The sequence below is a fragment of the Dipodomys spectabilis genome, unplaced genomic scaffold (genome assembly GCF_019054845.1).
Source record: "Dipodomys spectabilis isolate Male_0828 unplaced genomic scaffold, ASM1905484v1 ptg000363l, whole genome shotgun sequence".
Taxonomy (NCBI): Eukaryota; Metazoa; Chordata; class Mammalia; order Rodentia; family Heteromyidae; genus Dipodomys; species Dipodomys spectabilis.
Window position 1 is genome coordinate 2,741,352 of NW_024871040.1, and position 19,572 is coordinate 2,760,923.

A 19,572-nucleotide genomic window follows, 5' to 3' on the forward strand; every position below is an offset into this window, starting at 1 on the left:
TTGCCTAGCTAATGGCCAGCCATCTGCACACATGGACCCAATGTGACTATCCTTTGTCCAAAGGGAAAAAGTCTGCAACTAGGGTATCAGGTCTCTGACCTTTTGTTGTCACTGCCTGTAGGGTAAAGACTAGTCCCCTCCTTTCACCCTAAAGTTGAAAGCAGAGGTGTTTTTCTTTGACAGCTCAGTGAAGCCCAGCTCGCCCAGCTCACATTCGCTTTAGGGACTACGCAGGACGAGAATGGGAAGAAGCAGCTCCCAGACTGTATCGTAGGGGAGGATGGACTCATCCTCACACCCCTGGGCCGCTACCAGGTAAAGGACCCAAAAACCAAGAGGCATCTGCTACCATATAACCAGCCCTCAATTCTTCCTCCCTCTAGTAAACAGAGACAATCTCTCTGGGTTGTTTGCAAACATGTATTTTCAAAGCTGTCTGCAATTTCTAGATCATCAATGGACTGCGAAGGTTTGAAATCGAGTACCAGGGAGATTCAGAGCTGCAGCCCATCCGGAGCTATGAGATTGCCAGCCTTGTCCGAGCACTCTTCCGTCTATCCTCTGCCATCAATCACAGAGTTAGTGTTTATGGGACTGCGGGGGGAGCCTAGCTGCTTCTGGAACTGGGTATCCCCCTCACCTTCACATCCCTTGTGATCCTGCAGGCTGTGGAGTGTCTGGGTAGAAATGAGTGGGCTGGGAAGGAGGGTGCTCTGCTGTCCTCAGATTTGCCCACACCTCCTCCGCTCCCCATCACCACTACCACTAGTCCTTGTTTGTGCTTTAGTTTGCAGGCCAGATGACTGCTCTGTGTTCCCGGGATGACTTCCTTGGCAGTTTCTGTCGATACCACCTCACAGAGCCTGCATTGGCTGACAGGCACCTGCTGAGCCCTGTGGGGCGGAGACAGGCCACCAGCCAGGCCCGGGGCCCTAGGCTCAGTTTGCGCTTCCTGGGCAGCTACCGGACACTGCTCTCACTCCTTTCGGTCTTCTTTGTGGCCTCTCTGTTCTGCATTGGGCCCCTGCCCTGCTCCTTGCTCCTTGTCCTGGGCTACCTCCTCTACGCCATGGCCATGACACTGCTCACTGAGCGAGGGAAGCTGCACCAACTCTGACAGTTGGCCACTGACTCCATTATAGACCAGCAGGATGTGCGGCATGCCCCCTTCCTTGGCCTGAGAAGTCCTGGCAAGCTTCTTCCAAACCAGAGCATCGTTACCTTTGGGGTTCTTTTCTTGCAGTAGTAGGGTAATCCAGAAGAAACTGAAAGGAGGAAGTGTTGCAGGTTTGGCATGCAAAGGGCCATGTTCATGAGCCATGTCCCTCAGCCCATAGCCCCACAAGCAGCTGAGCTGTTTCTTCAGGCCTTTCTAACCATTCTAGGATTTTGCCAGGTAAAGCTTGGATTAGCATTCCCACAGTTGACTTCAGGCCTGACCTTCAAGGAACTGGCCTAGCCTTAATCTTTCCTCTCTGGCAATCCTAGAGGTAGAAATGGCCATGGGTGAACTTTCCTCTCCCTGTGAAATAACCAGGACATTCAGCATCCGCTCCAAGGAAGAATCAACGTTTCTAAAGATTCCTGAGGAAATTAGATAATGACTTATGATTCATAACTGCAGATCTAGATTTTGTCACATTATATGGCTGGGCCATAGAATTCCACTTTTGAGTTCCAGGAAGCCCTCTCAGGCACAGGTGTAATAGGACAATGTTACATCTCTCCTACCCCCCACCCAAAGAGTTGACCAAGCACACCCTTCTTGGGGCCCAGCCCAGGCATAGCCATGTGGCAGGTGGGCCTGGTTTTCAGAGCACAGCAGTGCGGTTGGGTCCATGGAGTTGCATCCTGCCCGTTTCTACCTACAACCAAAGATGGTCAGAAGCATTGTTTGTCCTCAGTAAAGCCAAGGGTCTAAAGACTGACGTTCATAGTATATGACAACCTGGTCATGTCATGGATGTCTCCTTCATTCATCCTGCGGATGACTTACCAACAGCACCTCCATGATGATTTTTTATAAACCAAGCCTTTGGTGTGGGGGGGGGGGATTTAAAAAAATTTTAAGTTGCAAATGCTGGGCTTTGTATTTCGATTGAAGTAATCTTAAAATACATTTTGGGATCTAACCAAAAGTCAACCCCAAATTTGTAACCTACCATGATCAGAATAAACCCATTCTTGCTTCTGAGTCTTTCAGTACCTGAGTTCAAGTGTCTAGCAACTGGTTCACCTTGCACAGGGTCGCTGGGCAATTGGGAGCTGCAGAAAGAACTGGATAATGACAGTGGAGACTGGTCATCTGGATATTTTGTGTTTCTCTCCCAGGGTGGATGAATCTACAGCAGCAGCAAACCAAGGCAGATAGATAATGTAGAAGGTGGCCCTGTGGTGGTGGTGAACCCTGTGAATTTCACCTTGTATTCCACAGATCAGAATTGGCTTTAATATGTAAAGCAGAGTCTCTCAAAACATATCTTGGGCTTACAGGAGATTCAAGAATCCATGAGTAGGGGGCTGGGAAGGTGGCTCAGTGGTAGAGCACTTGCCTTGCATGCCTGAGGCCCTAGGTTCGATTCCCCAGCACCACATAAGCAAAAAGAAAAAAGCCGGAAGTGGCACTATGGCTCAAGTGGTAGAGTGCTAGCCTTGAGCTGAAGAGCTGAGGGACAGCACCCAGGCTCAGAGTTCAGGCCCCACAACCGGACCCAAAAAAAAAAAAAAAAAGAATCATGAGTAGCTGGGACTGACCTGAACTAACCAACAATCTCCAGGTCAACATCTCACTCAGACATGCCATGAGCAGCTGTTTGAAAGTTAAAAGGTCCCTGATAAGATCAGCCCTCATTAATGACTCTGTTCATTTGGCTTTTTTTGGGGGTGGGGGGAGGAGGAGGGATTAGACCTAGAGCCTTGAAGATGCTAGAATCCTTTACCCCTAAGACACACCCCTAGTCCAGAAGTGACTGCATTGCTATCACTTGAAAATTTAGCTGATTTGGCTCAAATCCAGAATTCTTAATACAGTTTACTTAAATGTAAAGGTACCAAAATAGGTCAAGTGATTTCCCAATCAACTTCTGTTCCTATTCAGAATTAATGTCAGCCATATTCCAGTTCTAAAAATAGGCTTTGGGGGGCTGGGAAGGTGGCTCAGTGGTAGAGTGCTTGCCTTGCATGCCTGAGGCCCTGGGTTCGATTCCCCAGCACCACATAAGGAAAAAGAAAAAAGCCAGAAGTGGCGTTATGGTTCAAGTGGTAGAGCGCTAGCCTTGAGCTGAAGAGCTGAGGGACAGTGCCCAGGCCCAGAGTTCAGGCCCCACGACCAGACCCCCCCAAAAAAAATAAAAATAGACTTTGGCCAGGTACCAGTGGCTTAAGCCTGTAATCCTAGCTACTTAGGAGGCTGAGATCTGAGGTTCACAGTTCAATGCCACCTGGGCAGAAAAGTCTCCATGAGACATCTCCAACTAACCATTCAACCGGAAGTGGTGCTGTGGCTCAAGTGGTAGAGTGCTAGCCTTGAGCAAAAAAGCTCAGGGAGGAAGTGGCGCTGTAGCTCAAGTGGTAGAGCGCTCGCCTTGAGCTGAAGAGCTGAGGGACAGCGCCCAGGCCCAGAGTTCAAGCCCCACGACCAACAACAACAACAAAAAAGCTCAGGGACAGTGGCCAGGCCCTGAGTTCAAGCCTCAGGACTGGAAAAAAAGAAAAATCCAGGGAGAAGAGAAAAAGCTGCTTCTATTTGTTCTTTCTCTTCCCCATGCCTTTTGTTTGTGTGTAGTCACACAGTTGTTTTGGTTTTGGTGCCAGTCCTGGGGCTTGAACTCAAGGGCCTAGGCACTGTCCCTAGCTTTTTGTGCTGAATGCTAGAGCCCTACCACTTGAGCCAAAGCTCTACTTCCAGTTTTTTGGTAGTTAACTGGAGATGAGTCTTAAGAACTTTCTTGCTTAGGCTGGCTTCAAACTTCGATCCTCAGATCTCAGACTCCTGAATATTACAACCACTAGCACCTGGCTTGTCTTTGTATTACAGGCATGAGTCACTGGTGCCTGTTTTTTGTTGTTGTTGTTGTTATTGTTTGTTTTGAGATGGTGGTACTGGGGTCTTAACTTGACCTCATACTTCCTAGGTAGCTGTTCTACATCTCAAGCCATGACTCCAGCTTTTTTCCTTCCTTTAGTTTTTGAATAGGGTTTTGGTTTTTGACCTAGCTGGCCTGCATGGCAATCCTTCTATTTATATTTTCCAAGTATCCTGGTAGACTGGCATCTTTTTATTGGTTGATCCAGGTTCTTGAACCTACTTGCCTAGTTGGCCTTGAACTATCCTCCCCATCTCAGTCTCCTGAGTAGCTGGGATTACCTGGATTTACAGGTCTGCACTACCACTACCACGAGACTTTTTTGGTTTTATTTTTATGTGGTACCAAGGAAATTGAACCCAGTACCCCGAGTGCTACTCACTAAGTCACATTCCCAGCCCCACAGATTTTTTAAAAAATCTTTTTGTTGGTCATGGAGCTGTTCCTCAGCTCTTTAGCTAGCACTCTACCACTTGAGCCACTTTCATTTTTTTTCTGGTAGTTTATTGGAGATAAGAGTTTTATGGCCTTTCCTGCCTGGGCTGGCTTTGAACCGTGGTGCTCAGATCTCAGCCTCCTGAGTAGCTAGGATTATAGATGTGAGCCACAAGCACCAGGCCCACAAGATCTTATTGAGGTGACATTTTAATAGCTTCTTGCCAGGGCTGGGAATGTGGCTTAGTGGTAGAGTTGCCTAACATGCACACAGCCCTGGGTTTGATTCCTCAGTACCAAATAAACAGAAAAAGGCAGAAGTGGTGCTATGGATGAAGTGGTAGAGTGCTAGCCTTGAGCAAAAGAAGCTCAGGGACAATGCCCAAGCTCCAGGGGGAAAAACCAAACAAACAAAAACTTCTTGTCCAGCTGGCTTTGAATCTGTGTTCTTTGCATCTCTGCTTACTAAGTAACTGGGATTGCATTCATCACAATCTGGCCTCTTTTCTACTTTACCTACATTTATAATAATAAAGATTCTGCGATTGCTGGAACTGGATTGGAAGTTGATTTTTGTGCCTGTAACCATATCCTATTCAAAAAGCGAGCCGTTACAATGGATAAAGAGAAATATTAGCGGACGCAAACAAGTTCTCAAACAAGTTCAAGCCAGCTGTGCTTTCTAATTCAGGTGTAAATGCCTGGGCAGAACGCGGTCACAGGCCCCGCCCCAGCCACACGCCACGCCCCCGCGGGCGCGCCCGTTCCCGTGGCGACGCGGAGCCAAGTCGGGTCAGCTTGGCCACTGAGCGGGCTGCGTGCAGTGGCGGTGGCAGGGACGGCAAGGGCGACTGAGAGGGGCGTGGGTGATGGCCGCACCACGGCCCGTCAGCTCGAACTCCAGCTCCAGGAGCTCGTCCCGACCGCGCCCGCGCCCCACAGGCCAGCAGCAGCCTGCTGCGCAGGGTGGGCTCTACGAAGCCCAGAAGCGGATCCTGGATCTAGAGAAGAGCCTGCAATTTCTGCAGCAGCAGCACTCGGAGACGCTGGTCAAGCTCCATGAGGAGATCGAGTACCTGAAACGGGAGAACAAAGGTGAGTCCAGCTGCTCCCGGGTCCCCACACCTGGGCTTCCCCGGCCTGCTGCGGCCAGAAGTGCTCAGCACATACACTCTAGAACAGACTTGAGATACGGAGAAAATACAGGGCAGCATCCTCTGGCTGGCCGTTGGCCTCCTTCCTGCTCCCAGACACCCTGTCCAGAGAGTCGTCTTCCCACTACACACTCCTCCTCTGCAGCTGGCTCTGCAGAGTCAGACCACCATATTGTTAAAAAGTTTCCACAAAAGCCTGGTGCTGGTGGCTCACGATGTAGCGACTAAGAGGCTAAGATGTGGGGGTCGAAGTTCAAAGCCAGCCCAAGCAAGACAGTCTATAAGATTCTTATCTCCAATGAACCACCAAAAAGCTAGAAGTGGGCTGTGGTTCTAATGGTAGAGCACTCGTCTTGGGAAAAAAGAAAAATAAATAAATAAAAGCTCTGGGACAGGGTCTAGGTGCTGAGCTAAAGTGTTCACAAAGCTGGATGACCATAGCTCATGTCTGTATATCCTAGCTGTAAATCCTAGCTGAGATTAGGAGAATCTTGGTTTGAGGCCAGCCTGGATAAAAAAATAAAAATAAAAATAAAAACTTCCCAGGACAATGAGTAAAGAGCAGAGCTGGAGGCATGGCTTAAGTGGTAAAGCAAAAAGCAAGCAAGCCAAGCAAGCTCAATGTCCAGAGTTCAAATCCCACAACTGGCCAGGCGCTGGTGGCTTACGCCTGTAATCCTAGCTACTCAGGAGGCTGAGATCTGAGGATCACAGGTCAAATCTAGCCCGGGTAGGAAAGCCTGTGAGATTCTTATCCAATAAACCACTAGAAAACAAGTGGCGCTGTGGCCCAAGTGGTAGAATGCTAGCCTTGGGCTGAAGAGCTGAGGAACAGAGCCCAAGCCCAGAGTTCAAGCCCCTTGACAAAAAACAAACAAAAAAAACCCCCACAACTGACCACCCATAAAACATTTTTTTGGGGGGGAGGGGTCGGTCATGGGGCCTGAACTCTGGGTCTGGGCGCTGTTCCTCAACTCTTCAGCTCAAGGCTAGCACTCTACCACTTAAGCCACAGCACCACTTCTGGCTGTTTTCTGCTTATGTGGTGCTAAGGAGTTGAACCCAGAGCCTAATGCATGCAAGACAAGCACTCCACCACTGAGCCACCTTCCCAGCTCCCATAAAGGATTTTTAGAGGTTAAACGTAGCCAAGAACTCACAAACTAAACATACCCATGTTAGCCAGGGATCCTCTGCCCACCTGAGGCATCAATTTTGTCCTGTTTTCTGGTGCTCTCTGTACCTGAAGTGCCAGAGTCCCTCACTGGGAGTCTATTATGTGGATGGATCCCCTTCCCCATGCTTTCTAGAATCTTATCCAGTCTGATGCCTAGCCTGACCAGCCCTGTGTTAGGTACTGTTTGACCCCTGCATTGCTCACATTCATCAGAAAGCTGTCAACCATCATATCCCCTTGCGACCTGGCCTAGAAGTGGGTGCCCTGAAGACATCAGGGGCATGATGTGGGATGACAGGCAACATCCAGAGGCATTTCTGCCCAGAATACCCAAGGTAAAGGTTTGGTGGGAGAAAGCTGGTGGGCTCCACAACAGAATATAGTCAGCACGATCACCAGCTGAGACTTGGGCCCAATGGGAAGACCAAGGCAAAAATGGGGCAGGTCTAACTTTGTCCTTTATCTTCCTTGTAAAAGTAACCGGAGTATGTGCTTGCTTTCAGATCTCCACTACAAGCTAATAATGAATCAGAAGCCACAAAAGAAAGGTACAACTGAGTCCGAGTGCCCAATGGCAAGTTACCACCGTCCACAACAGCACCTCCAAACCCTGTGTCCATCTGGCTGCTTAGTCAGGACTGGTTCGGGGGATTAGAACTCATGCCAGTTATCCTAGCCACAGCTGGGTACCATGCTCAGAGCCCCTGGGCAGTCAGGATTGGGGAGCTTGAAGATCTATCCTTAACTGAGCAGAACTGCTGGGCTTTCCCACACTAACTGGTTTCACCCAGATACCCCAGCCTATGCACTTTCCCTAGGGGAATCCTTCCTGCCAAACTCTAGGGACTGGGGAGGAGAAAACAGATTCAGGCCTGCAAGCCACATGTGTAAGGCATTCCTCTTCATGATGACCCCACTCAGGGATGCCTCAGTTAATTTCCTTGGCTTACTTACCTTCTGGACATCAAGTGATTTGACTAGTTAAGATGCCAGGTGGAAATGTTCTTGTGTCTAGCCTGCCCAAGGCTTTCCCTTCCTGAAGACTCAATAGAACAGGTGGTGGTAGGAGGCCCCTTTTCCAGCAGAGCAGAACAGACCCATCAGGCTGCTCTGAGCAACACACAGCCTGAGCTAGTGGTTTCAGCTCTGCAGGACTTGGAGGCCCTGCTAGGACAGCAGGAGAGGAAGATCATATTCAACAGCAGTACCTGATGCTCCTTTGGTATAGGCTTCCTGTGTTTTCTGGATGGTCCCTCAGGAAGTCTTTCCAGCGGTCTGTTTTCCTTGGGGTGCTGTGCTGGGTCTGGCACTGCTGTATGGGAATATGCGTATCATAGGGAGCACACAGGTTTGAACCAACACTCAGGGCTAAGTGGTAAGCATAGGTAAGTTGCCATTGTCTTGTCCCCTCCTGCAGGAAGCAGCTCCTCCTTGAGCCTCCAGTCCAACAAATCCATTTCCAACTCAGTATCAGGTGAGTAGATCGGCACCTGTTTGTACTCCAAGCTGGAGGAGTGCTCTGCTGAGGTCCAGGGCTGTATGGCCATTATGGGGTATTAACTAGAAAGCTGCACTCAAAGTGGCCCTCTGTCAGGCAAATCTCAGGGAAGACCCTGTGGTTTGGGAACACAAGGGCAGCCAAAAGGAGTCAAGATGCAGTGGGGGTGGAGCTAATGCCCCAAGCTGAAATGGGAAGCACAAGAACCAGGGTCCAGTGGCAGGCTACTCTAGCAAGACTGAGTCTTTATCACTGTGTCATTGTAGGGCACAAAGGTGCTGTGGCAGGCCCACCCAGGGCAAGACAGTGAGGAGTCAGGGACAACAAGAGGGACCTCCAAGTGCTTCCTGTAGTGGAATTCCTGGGAAGAGGGTAGGTAGCGGTTGCCTAGTAGAAGCCCTGCTTAGCCTGTGTCTCCCACGCAGGCAAGATGCAGGTGGGATGAGCCTGCCCATGGGCCATTTTTGCAGGTCTCTTCCACTATGCTGCTATCCTCCCAGCAGCAGCAGCAGCAGTCACTGCCCTGCTAGTAAACAATGAGCCTGGGAGAACAGGCATGTGTGGACAGGGACTAGGCCTCTCCTTCAGTTTCACTGTACCCAAAATGAAGGCTTCTTCCAACTACTGTGACTGTTTTAGAACATTCTACAGCAACTACTCAGAGGGGTCAGTCACCCTCCTAACAGCCATCAGAGAGACACACAGTTTTCATCTTCCCTTTACAGAGGGATACAGAGGCAGGGATAGGGCTCCAGTGGCCAATCCTAAAGACCTTGGGCTGTAGATCTTGAGGCCTGTAGTGACATGTTGGATCTGCCCTGCAGCTACCGTTCAAGCCAAGACCAGGTCCCAGCCTGGCTCCTGCAGGAAACAAGAGTCGAAAACTGACATCTCCCAGAAGATGGACTTAGAAGAACAGCCACTTGGTGCTTCCATGAGTCAAAGCAGCAAGTTGGACAGAGTCCCTGGGGTACAGGGCCAGACCAAGTAAGGGCTTCCTGCTTCCTAGGGCCAGGCTGCACCCCAAAGGCCCCATGGTGGCACTTCATAGGCTCTCACCCTTGGACCAGCAGCTTTGCCTCCTCCTCCATAGGCCTGATTGCACTGGGCTCATAGAAGTGGTCAGCTGGAAGCCCTATTTGATGGGTACCATTTTCTTCCCCCTCCCTGGGGGTCATGAAGGGATCCTGTGAGGGCCTGAATCAAGAGAACCAGAGGTACCCCCCAAACCATTTTCTCAGAGAGAAGAAACCAAAAGTGATTTGGCTTATTATTTTTTTTTTTTTATCTGTTGTGGGGCTTGAGCTCTGGGCCTGGGAGCTGTCCCTGAACTCTTCAGCTCAAGGCAAATGCTCTACCACTTGAGCCACTGCACCACTGCCAGTTTTCTGGTGGTTTATTGGAGATAAGAGTCTCACGAACTTTCCTGGCCAGGCTGGCTTTGAACCATGATCCTCAGATCTCAGCCTCCTGAGTAGCTAGGATTACAGGCATGAGCCACCAGTGCCTGGCTTTTTTTTTTTTTTAAACCAAGTTCACAGTATATTGGGTTCCCGAGCCTGGTAGACTGAGATGGGCACAGGATGCCTTTGGAAAGCTAGCAAGACAGAGAGAACCAGGCTCTGCTGACTCCTAAATTCGTAAGGCCTCCCTGATGCTGTGGAGGCCAGCACTTGGCCCGATTCTCTGTATAGTTCTAAAACTCTCCTTAGAAGTCTGCTGGGAGGGTTAGCCTAGCAGCTAGCCACGCTCCACTCAACCCCTATCTGACCCTGGTCCCAGCTGGTCCCAGGATACCCTGGTTTGTGTGAGAACGGGCAGGGCCTTCTTCACTTCTCACATCCACACTGGCATGGGCAGCACCCTGGGGAGGCTGGCAGGTAGGTGGTTATACCAAACTACAGGTCATCTCGGAGCTGCCATAATGATGTTTCAGAGACGAGGATGCGGAGATCTCTAATTCAGTGGCACCCTTGGTAGGGAGCAGCCAGCACAGGGGAAAGCAGGTGACAGGGGCAGCTGCCTCACTGAGCCTGCCCCCACACCTGCGCAAGCCCACCACAGTGCAGCAGTGTGAGGTGGTCATCCGGCAGCTGTGGAATGCCAACCTTCTGCAGGCCCAAGAGGTGAGGCCTGGGCGGGAGTGGACTGGCACCAATGTGGGCCTCACCATGCATCCCACTCTATCTCTCTTCCCTGCCTTTTAGCTGCAGCACCTCAAGTCTCTCCTAGAGGGGAATCAGAGGTCTAAGGCTGTCACTGAGGCCAGGTCTGGCTCTCTCAAGTGAGTGTCCCTGTGCCCACCAGCCCTAGCCCAATAGGATCTGGCAACATGGGCTCATTGCTGACTTCCTTCCCCAGGGACCAGGAGGCCATGCAGTTCCCCAAGGTCTCCACCAAGGGCATCTCTAAGAAGTGGTAAGGCCCCTGGCATGGGACAGTGGGAAGCCCTGCACATGGTGTCTACAGGGAGGAGGGCTGGGTCTCAAGAAACAGAGCCAGCTCCTAGAAGGCCTAAGTTCCAGGGCACTCACAAGCTGTAGAGGCTTGCTTGCTCATGGTAGCCACCCCTCTCCATACCTGCAGCCTGATTCTGAGCCCAATGTCCACGGCAGAGCGAGGCATCCTGCCTGCTCTGAAGCAGAGCTTGAAAAGCAACTTCGCAGAGCGGCAGAAGCGGCTGCAGGTGGTGCAGAACCGGCGCCTGCATCGCTCGGTGCTCTGAGCCAGCGTCCGGCAGCTCTGCTGCCCTCTCCCTTCCCCTCCCACGGATTCCACTACTTTTCAGCCACTCAATTCCAAGTTAGACAAAAACCATGACAGATAAAGTACTTAATCTCGGAGCTGAGAAACTATTTTCTCACTACTGTTTTGCTATTCTTTATTTACACAAAAGCACATTATTACCATTTGAAAACAGAAAATAAAGCTTGTTTCACCTAGTTTCCTTGCCTCATGGCTATCAGTCTCTCTTTGGCCATTTGTCCCCCATCGAGGATTCTGCTAGTCTGGAATGCCAGGCCTGGGGCAGCCAAGGATGCCTCATCCCAGGAGCTGATGACTTCCTTCAAGGTAAACTGCCAGCAGAGCCCCACATTACCTTCTTGGAGGCCAAGTGGCTTTCTGGTCTCGATTGGCCCAAGAATGGCCTTCTAGGCTGAGTTTCCTGTCCAGACGGGCACTCCTATAGGTGCAACACTGTCCTTTGCTGCCAACAAGGGTCCAGCTGGGCCCTTTGTGCTTGGAGTCCACCGCCAAAGGAGGACTGTCCTCTCGAGCTAGCTGCTCCCTCGCCCCCACCTCCAGAACAGCAACTGCATATATCACCGTGAGGTGGTCAGCTTGTGTCTACTCCAGCAGCAGCATGGCCCCACTGCCTTATTCTCTGGCATGAACCACAGCAGGAATTTGGCCAGTGTACAAACCAGGCTAACAAAAAGGACACAGGAACCAGACACTGGAGGCTCAAGCCTGTAATCCTAGCTACCCAGGAAGGTGAGATCTGAGGATCACAGTTCAAAGCCAGCCCAGTCAGGAAAGTCCATGAGACTCTTATCTCCAATTAACCACCAAAACCCAGAAGTAGTGGTGTGGTAGAGTGCTAGCCTTGAGCAAAAGAACTCAGGAACAGAAGAGCTAAGGTGTGGGGCATCCTGGGCCCAACTAGTCACCTTTGAGACTGACAGTGACCTTGATTTAGGGGAAGGGGATACAGTGAAGAATGAACACAGGAATAATAAATTTATTTTAAGAACCACATATGACAGAGTAGTGCACATATAAAAAGGGAAAACTTGCCACCAGAGGGCTGCTGGTGCTGCCCAGTGTGGCAAGTGACCCAGGGGGGCAAATCCTCAAGGAAGCCCAGATTTTCTGGGGGTTGGCATGGAAAGTAGGTGTTCTGAGGATACTGGGGCCCAACAACAGGTCACAGCACCCTCACCCAAGTGACAGAGGGATCAGGCTCTCAGACACCCCTGTTCCCTCACAGCGCTAAGCAGGAGGCCCATGAGGTCTGAGGCATAGCTGGGTGACAGTCCCTCACTGTGGGGCCCTCCAGACAGGACCCCATGTCCTCTATCTAGGAGTGTCGCTGTATGTGGTCCACATGCCACAAGTGGCATAGTACGAACCCAACACTGAGCAAAGTTGTCCTAGGATTTTCTTGTGTCTTCCACAGTCGCCTATACAAAAACAAGTACAATGTATTCTAGCACATGATGCTTGGACGAGGCCCTGAGCTCTCCCTCATGCTGCTGAGTAGACAGAACCTGGAGAGAACACAGGGAGAACTTTCTCTAGGAGGACCCTCACTCCCTGGGCAGCCAGCTCCAGTCACCTGGCCCTGTGCTGCACAAGTATGGGGAAATGTCTGGTAGGTCCCCAAGGCAGGAGATAAAAGTAGGAAAGCTAACTTAACCCCAGGCTCTAAGGAAGCCAACACCTAGAAATGTTCAAGAGGCGGTGTGGGCCTGCAGCCCAACAAGGCTGCAGGCAGTCCTCAAGTTCCTGGCTAGGCAGCTGAGAGGCAGGCCTGGTGGATGCTCTGTGCCCAGGTGTTGAGCAGGGCCGTGACTGAGTGCTTGTCGGGCAGCTGCAGCAGTCTGGAGGTCATGCACTGGTGCACTGATTGCAGAAAGGGGTTGGCATCTGCAAGAGAGCAGTGGGTTAGTAAGTGCCAAGCCTTCTGCAAGGAGCAGCTGGACCTGAGCCCTAGGCCGGAAAGCACTTCTGGGAAGAGTTGCCTTGGTCTTGGTCTCCTGCTCCTGCCTGGCTCTGAGATGGGCTGTCTTCATAGTCACAAACTCAGTGAAGAACTGGAATGTGAACTGGATCTGGAGTCCCTGGCTTTTCCTCTTTGACACTCTTAGGGACTCAGCCTAGCTCTGCTGTATGCCAGGGTGGGGGGAAAAAATGTCTACCGAAGAGACTCATCTTTCCCTCAGATGGATCATCATGAGCCCAAGCTCCTGGGAGTGGCCCTGTGTCAGCACTACAGAGCTCTGTGGTGGCTGCCAGGAACATCTGGGTCTGTCCTGAAGCCATGGGCTTGCTCACCCCTCCCCTAACGAACAGCTTCCTGGAGTCATGAAACAGAGAGTGAAGGACACAATGCAGGCTGTCTCCAGGTGACCAGTGAGCAACATTTTCCTGCCCGTGCAGGGGAGGTAGGAGGGACAGCGAAGTGCTCCTGACCTACAGAGCTGGCCCCACACGTCCTGGCCCCCAGGTGTCCCCTTTTGGCTCACCATACTGCCACTGCCGGTCGATCCACAAGGGGCTCTGGGCAGGGTAGTCAGCGGGCACACTGAGCTCCAGCGGTGGCACAGTCGGGAGGTCCTTGTCATCTGTAACACATAAGGCTGCACCTATTATCTGGCCCAAGCCCTAACACACACAGCCCTGCTCCTGAACTGGCTCTCTACTCCTTGCAGGGAGCCTTGCTGCAGGCCTGGATGCCTCTGGGACTTCTGAACACTGGGTCATGGAGTCCCCTGTGAAGATGGGTATCCAGGGGTGCTGACACAGTTCCCTTCACAACCTCAGACAAGAGCCACTTCTCCAAGGGAGTGAGGACGGAGGAGGTAGCTTAGCAGGCTGGTATTGTGCTCTTGCTCAACTCCCTTGTTCAGCTAGCATTCTACCACTTGGGCTATGCCTCCAAGTTTATAATGCCTAGTAAATTTTCTGCCCTGTCTGACTTTGAACTGGATCCTATGAACTTGAGCCTCTTGAGTAGATAGGATTATAGCTTTGAGCCACCACCAGCACCTACCTGGCAAGTACCAGTGTTTTGAAGGCCTGGTATGGGAAGGTAAGCCCTGGGGCTATAGATTAGGCCTTGCTCTCCTAAGCCACCCAACCCTGCCTGAACACTCACCCAGCCTGCAGATCAGATGGACAGTGCCGTTGTTACTGCAGTGGGAAGGGTCCAGGTTCACCAGGAATTTGGGGTCTAACCTGGCCACCTCCCCCTGGAGCACGTTGGGGATGCTCTGGCGCTCATCCTCCTCAAGCTTTCGCTTCCGGGAGCATACCATGGGAGCCCTGGATGGGGACCATGGTGACATGATTACATGTAGCCTTGGTCCTCCTACCGCCCATCGTGAGACCTAACCCCAGCCGCACATACGTGATGGGTGGGCCGTGGATAGCTGTCATGGCAGGCACAAATGTGCGGTACAGGGAATGGTTGAAGACAGGCGAGCGGATGTTGGCCAGGACAGCATCCAGGAGTGGCTGGCACAGGTCCTGTTGCTTGGTTGGTAGCACTGGTGGGGGTGGGGGGGTGGGCTGGGAACAAGATGGGCAAGGTCACCAGCCTGGGCTTGTGGCCTCAACCCATCCTGAACAGGTCTTCCAGATCCCAGGTCCCTCATCACAGCAGCTTCCTGCAGTATTCCTGGAAAGAATCCTGCCCCAACAACCTCATTCCCACCCAGGTTCCTTCCTGGGCTAGGGCCTTGTGCTAGGCTGGCAAATGCATGCGAATACCCATGGAGGCGAGGGTGACCTCTTTCAGGTCCTCACTCTCTATAGCAGACTGGCCTTTGCATAAAAGCTCCTTCTAGCTACAGTGTATGTACAAACCCTGGGGCTCTACTCACCACTGCCATATCATTCTTGAGTTTCTCCAGGGCAATCTCACACTTCTGCAGGGTTTTTAGGGGACACCTGAGGGGAGAGAACATGTGGGCTATCCTTCTGTGCTGGGGGGCCAGGGAAGCAGGTGATGCTTGGGTGTTGATCCAGACTCCTGGGCCACAACCACAGAACCCAGCCAGTCCACAGCCACTCCCAACCCAGACTGAGAAGACCTCAGCCTCCTCTAGGCCAATCCCTACAACTCCAATGAAGGATCAACCCAGGAGGGCCTGGACAGCTGTCCAGCTCCAACAAGCTCATACTTGGGGGGGGGGGGGGCCTTCTCCCTGCCAAGTATGCAAATGAGGGATGTGTCTAGAAAGGAAGCAGACCTTAGCTGAGGTGAGGCAGAGACAGAAGAAGGTCCATCCACATGCACAGGTCTGTGGTGCTACCCAAGACACATGCTCAGAGCAGCAGGAGGCTAGCAGGCAGAAAAGGTTAGAACCTGACCAGCTACTTCCCCCATATGCTTTTCACAGGCACCGTCACCATCATGTATGACCATAACTAGTTCTGCTGAGCATGGGTGACAAAGTTAGCCTATCATAGCAGCTGACAGAAAGGCCACTACAAACTAGGCCTTGGAAAATGGCCGGATGAGCCAGGCTGTCATGGCCACAGGGTAGAAGCATGGATCAGAGTAGGAGCCCTCAACAGAGCAAAAGCTGAAGGAATTGAAGTCTGGGCTTGAAGCACAGCAGGACTCCTATGTGTAGCCTCTGTCAGGGGTCATAGAGTTGTTGGCTCCTTTGCTAAGCCTACATTGCCAAGCTCTAGGGACCTTCCATTTCCTGCTCAGGGCCCAAGGGCAAAGCTCACCGCTTAGAGGGGTCGGTCAGAATGTCCAGAAGGCTCTTCATCTTACTCAGGTCTTTTTTTCTGTCTGGGACAAAGAGGGGATACTGAGACACAGGGCACAGGGGGTCCGCAGGGCCTTGCGCCCAGCCTGAGTCTCACCTTCATTCTTGTCGATCTTGTTGATCATGCGGCGTAAGGGCTCAATGTACTTGGACAGCTGCTTCAGCTTGTCCAGGTACTGTTGCTCCTCAGCCTGGCTGGAGCCTGCAGGGCTCATGACAGAGCTGGGGTTCACTGCAGGACACAGTAGGTGAGGCTAGCTCTCTGCCAACCTCTGTGGGGTGCAGATGCTCTGAAGGGTCCAAGAGCTCATGCACCCCTTCTAAGTTGAGGACTGGGATGGAGAGGTTGACTCTTGGCCCCCTGTGGTATGTCCACCCCAGGTCCAGCCCCAGGTCCAGCTTACCAGGGGTATTTAAAGGTCCAGGCGAGGGGACACTGAAGTTTTGCGGGGTACGGGCTGTCACTGGGCTCTGTGAAGGCTGTGGGGAGGGGCTAGGCAGGAAGCTGCTGGGAGACTGGGCAGGGCCAGAGCTGCAGTCAAATGAAAGAAAGCAGGTCTGAGTGGGGTATCTGAGTGGGCTTGCCCCAGGGACTGGGCAAGGAGGGGTATCCCTGGTCAGCCTACCTGACGTTGGAGTTGGGCTGTGAGCCAGGCTGTGGGGACGGCTGGGGAGGAGGAGGCATTGACTGTGGGGTCTGTACCTGCTGGCCTGGCGACGGCGAGGACAGCATGGTGAGGCCACTCTGGCTGACCTGCAAGTGGAGGGGCTCAGCCGGCTCACTGCCACCTGTTCCCAGCTTCCCACTGCACCCAAAGGCTTGTCCTCTGCAGTTTCACCCTATACCACTACCTTCTTTCAGATGCTGCTCCCATACACGACTAGGCACAAGCACCACCTCTGGGTACAGTGTCTGAGGGGCTGGCAAGAATACCAGGCAGGGTAGCCTGGCCTCTTGGTGGAGAACACGAGGACTCTGGGCTTGGACAGCCATGACTATTCCCCTGCTTCTGTGGCATGGGGCTATAAGAAAGAGGAAGGTCTGGGAATGCAATGGCCTGTGTCATGCCTGCAATGCTCTTATCTGTAGGTCAATAAGGCCCTGCTCTACTATCCATGGGCCAGTCTTCCTGCATGCTTCTACGAGACCTCCCAAGCCACCAGGCTGATGGTCCCCCAAAACACAGTCAGCCACAAAAGTCTTCTATCCTCTGATTGATTTTTGCTTGATGGAGACATGGTGTCTTATACTCTGTCCATCTGGATTTGCTTAACTGTATGTCCAAGGAGGCCAATACACAGGTGACACCTGCTCGAGCCTCATCCAGCACCTCCTCTGGATGCAGAACCCACTGGCTGGGGCAAGTGACTGTCAGGAAGCCAGGCTTAGTATGTGACTCTGCCCCAGAAATGCAGGCCTCGACTCCTCAGAGGCCGGGCCTGTCCACAGTACAGGGCTGCTCTCTGCTCCCTAGTTTGCATCCCAGATGGTACAAATTGGGCCTCTTGCACCGCTATTAGCACCAACTTCACCCATGAACCCCAAGAGCTGAAACCACAGTGTCTGGCATGGAGGGATAGATGTGTTACTCCTTCCATCAGAAAAGCACAAGATGATAGCTGTGCCAGTCCCTTGACACACTGGGACCAACCTGAGGCCTTGCAAAACTCCAGATTGTCAAGGGCCCAAGGTGGCATCTCCCACACATTATACAACCTGCTGAGCACCCCTTCAAAGCCTTCCTTCTGAGGGGCCAGCCCATAGCCTTCTGAGGCCACAGTTCTGCACTCATACTTTCACCATGGCAGGAGTGCTAGCTAAGGATGACTCTACTTAGAGTTCCAGATAGAGATGCCCAGAGTGCAAATGGAGGCTTCCTCACAACCCATGCTGTATGCACTGGGGTGGCAGGCGGCACCAAGACACAGGGCAAACCCCCTCTCCCCACAGGTGTGCTGTCCACAAGGCTGGGTCTGTGCCCCCAAGCAAAGTCACTGGCCCAGTGAGAGGAACAGATGGAATGAACCGTTTCTATTACTTTGTGATTTTTTTTTAAAAAGCACACCAAAAACCCCCACAAAAAAACCCTAGATGGGAAGGAAGAGGGGAGAAGGGAAAAGGCAGAAAAGGGATGGGGAGAGAGAGGGGAGGGGAAAAGAAGACTAAGAGAACACAGGCCTCTAGCTGCTGGGCCTAGTCACTCTGAATGGAGATTCATGTTGTGTTAGCGTCAGACATGGGACTGCTATGTTGAGCTGAATAACTGTAAAAGGTTTCTGACATATAGGTCCAACACGCACTCGTGGTGCTGGGGTAAACTGGGTCCTGGGAACACTAGTGCAGGCACATGTCCCCCCACTAGAAAATATGCTCAAGAATCAATCCATGTGCTCACAAAAACTACAGAGTAGTAAATTTCCATGCAGAAAATTACAGATGGTACCAAGGAAAATAAATAATATAGAGTATAAAGAATTGAACAGTCTAGCCTAGCCCTTCTCAAGTCCCAGGACATACTATTACCCCTTCTCTTTCACCTGTACCCAGTCCCTGTTTAAGCAGCTGTTCCTTGTAAGACAGGAGACCATCAGCCCTGGGCTGTGGCTAAAGACTGATGCTTCTTTGTGAGGCAGAATATTCCCCACAGGGCCTTGTGGCTGGGGAGCTACGGCCAGAAGTGTACCTCATATTCCCACCTCAGTACCTAACCAGAGGGCCTGGGGCACATACCAACAACTCCCAGGGCAGGGAGGGAGATGAGGAGATTCCCTCAGATATGAGGCTGTGATCTAAGACATGGGGAAGGGCAGCTGGTTGCTCTCAAAGAGGCAGAACACCCAGGCCTGTATAGGGTCATGCCCTCAGAGAGAAATATCTTTCCCCTGTGGAGGGATCTTGGTCATACTTCTCTCCTCACCCTGAGCACAGCCTGAAAGCATCCTCCTATGTGTTAACAAATAGATGTCTTCACACAGGAGTCCCCTCCAGACACATTTGAGAAGCCATCCGTCCCCTAAATTTCCTCTGCACCTCACTGGGGCTGGGTGGCACAGAAGCAGCCAAAGGATGGAGATTGGGGAGAGACTTCCAGCAGGAGGGAAAACAATTCAAGAGCACCTTTTCATTTTCTGAATAGGAAGTCCTAGAGAGCTCTCCAGGGGTCCAGCATTGGGTCATCCCAGTCCTAGCAGACATCTGGTCTAAAGAATGGTCCCCAATACCCACCTGTAGACATAACTAGCCCAATGAGCAAAATGTGGTGGGAAGAGACCCAGTCCCAGGAATGGGAGCAATGAGCCTGGTGGGAGGGAGATGCCCTTCATGCCGTCTCCAGTTCTGTTCTATCAATGTCCTACGCATGGACACAGCTGCTAGCAAAAGTCAAGATGAAAAGAGCCCATCTTTCAGGAAAGAGCTTTTGATTGCCTGCCACAAACCCTGCACATGTCACCTGTAAATCACAGGTGACAAGGAAGCTCAGAAAGAGGTGACTTGCTGAAAGTCACCAAGTCACTGCTAATATGTCACAGGAGGCCAGGAAGGCTGGGAAGGGAATGAGTTTGGAAGCAGGTGGGAGGGACAAGGTGCCTGTGAGAAATCCCAGTGGAAATACTAGCCACTAGGTACATGGCGAAGAGCAATCCCAACTTAATATGGCAAGAAAAACCCTAATCCAGATCAGGCATTGGTGGAATCTGTAGCTTCAGAGGTGGG

The 19,572-nt window shown here is 51.8% G+C and overlaps 3 protein-coding genes across 9 annotated transcripts in view; 2 read left to right on the forward strand and 1 right to left on the reverse strand.

The window, feature by feature from the left end:
- Positions 1-2,194, forward strand: part of Smpd4 (sphingomyelin phosphodiesterase 4) — a 28,680-nt gene extending 26,486 nt beyond the window's left edge. For both annotated transcript variants that reach the window (XM_042666139.1, XM_042666140.1), the window contains 3 exons: positions 184-315; positions 450-578; positions 788-2,194. In XM_042666139.1, coding sequence (XP_042522073.1) covers positions 184-315; positions 450-578; positions 788-1,117 — 591 coding nt within the window. In that variant the 3' untranslated portion in view covers positions 1,118-2,194. The remainder of the gene's footprint in view (positions 1-183; positions 316-449; positions 579-787) is intronic.
- Positions 2,195-5,333: 3,139 nt separating this feature from the next.
- Positions 5,334-11,291, forward strand: Ccdc74b (coiled-coil domain containing 74B). Its single transcript, XM_042666147.1, has 8 exons — positions 5,334-5,615; positions 7,355-7,399; positions 8,269-8,325; positions 9,174-9,336; positions 10,286-10,475; positions 10,557-10,633; positions 10,711-10,767; positions 10,936-11,291. The coding sequence occupies exons 1-8, from the start codon at positions 5,390-5,392 to the stop codon at positions 11,072-11,074; spliced, it is 954 nt and encodes a 317-aa protein (XP_042522081.1). The 5' UTR covers positions 5,334-5,389; the 3' UTR covers positions 11,075-11,291.
- A 786-nt stretch (positions 11,292-12,077) lies between these two features.
- Positions 12,078-19,572, reverse strand: part of Med15 (mediator complex subunit 15) — a 63,919-nt gene continuing 56,424 nt past the window's right edge. For all 6 annotated transcript variants that reach the window (XM_042666142.1, XM_042666146.1, XM_042666144.1 and 3 more), the window contains 9 exons: positions 16,484-16,611; positions 16,262-16,389; positions 15,955-16,089; positions 15,817-15,880; positions 14,958-15,024; positions 14,483-14,643; positions 14,231-14,397; positions 13,599-13,697; positions 12,078-12,999 (listed from right to left, as the gene is read on the reverse strand). In XM_042666142.1, coding sequence (XP_042522076.1) covers positions 12,863-12,999; positions 13,599-13,697; positions 14,231-14,397; positions 14,483-14,643; positions 14,958-15,024; positions 15,817-15,880; positions 15,955-16,089; positions 16,262-16,389; positions 16,484-16,611 — 1,086 coding nt within the window. In that variant the 3' untranslated portion in view covers positions 12,078-12,862. The remainder of the gene's footprint in view (positions 13,000-13,598; positions 13,698-14,230; positions 14,398-14,482; positions 14,644-14,957; positions 15,025-15,816; positions 15,881-15,954; positions 16,090-16,261; positions 16,390-16,483; positions 16,612-19,572) is intronic.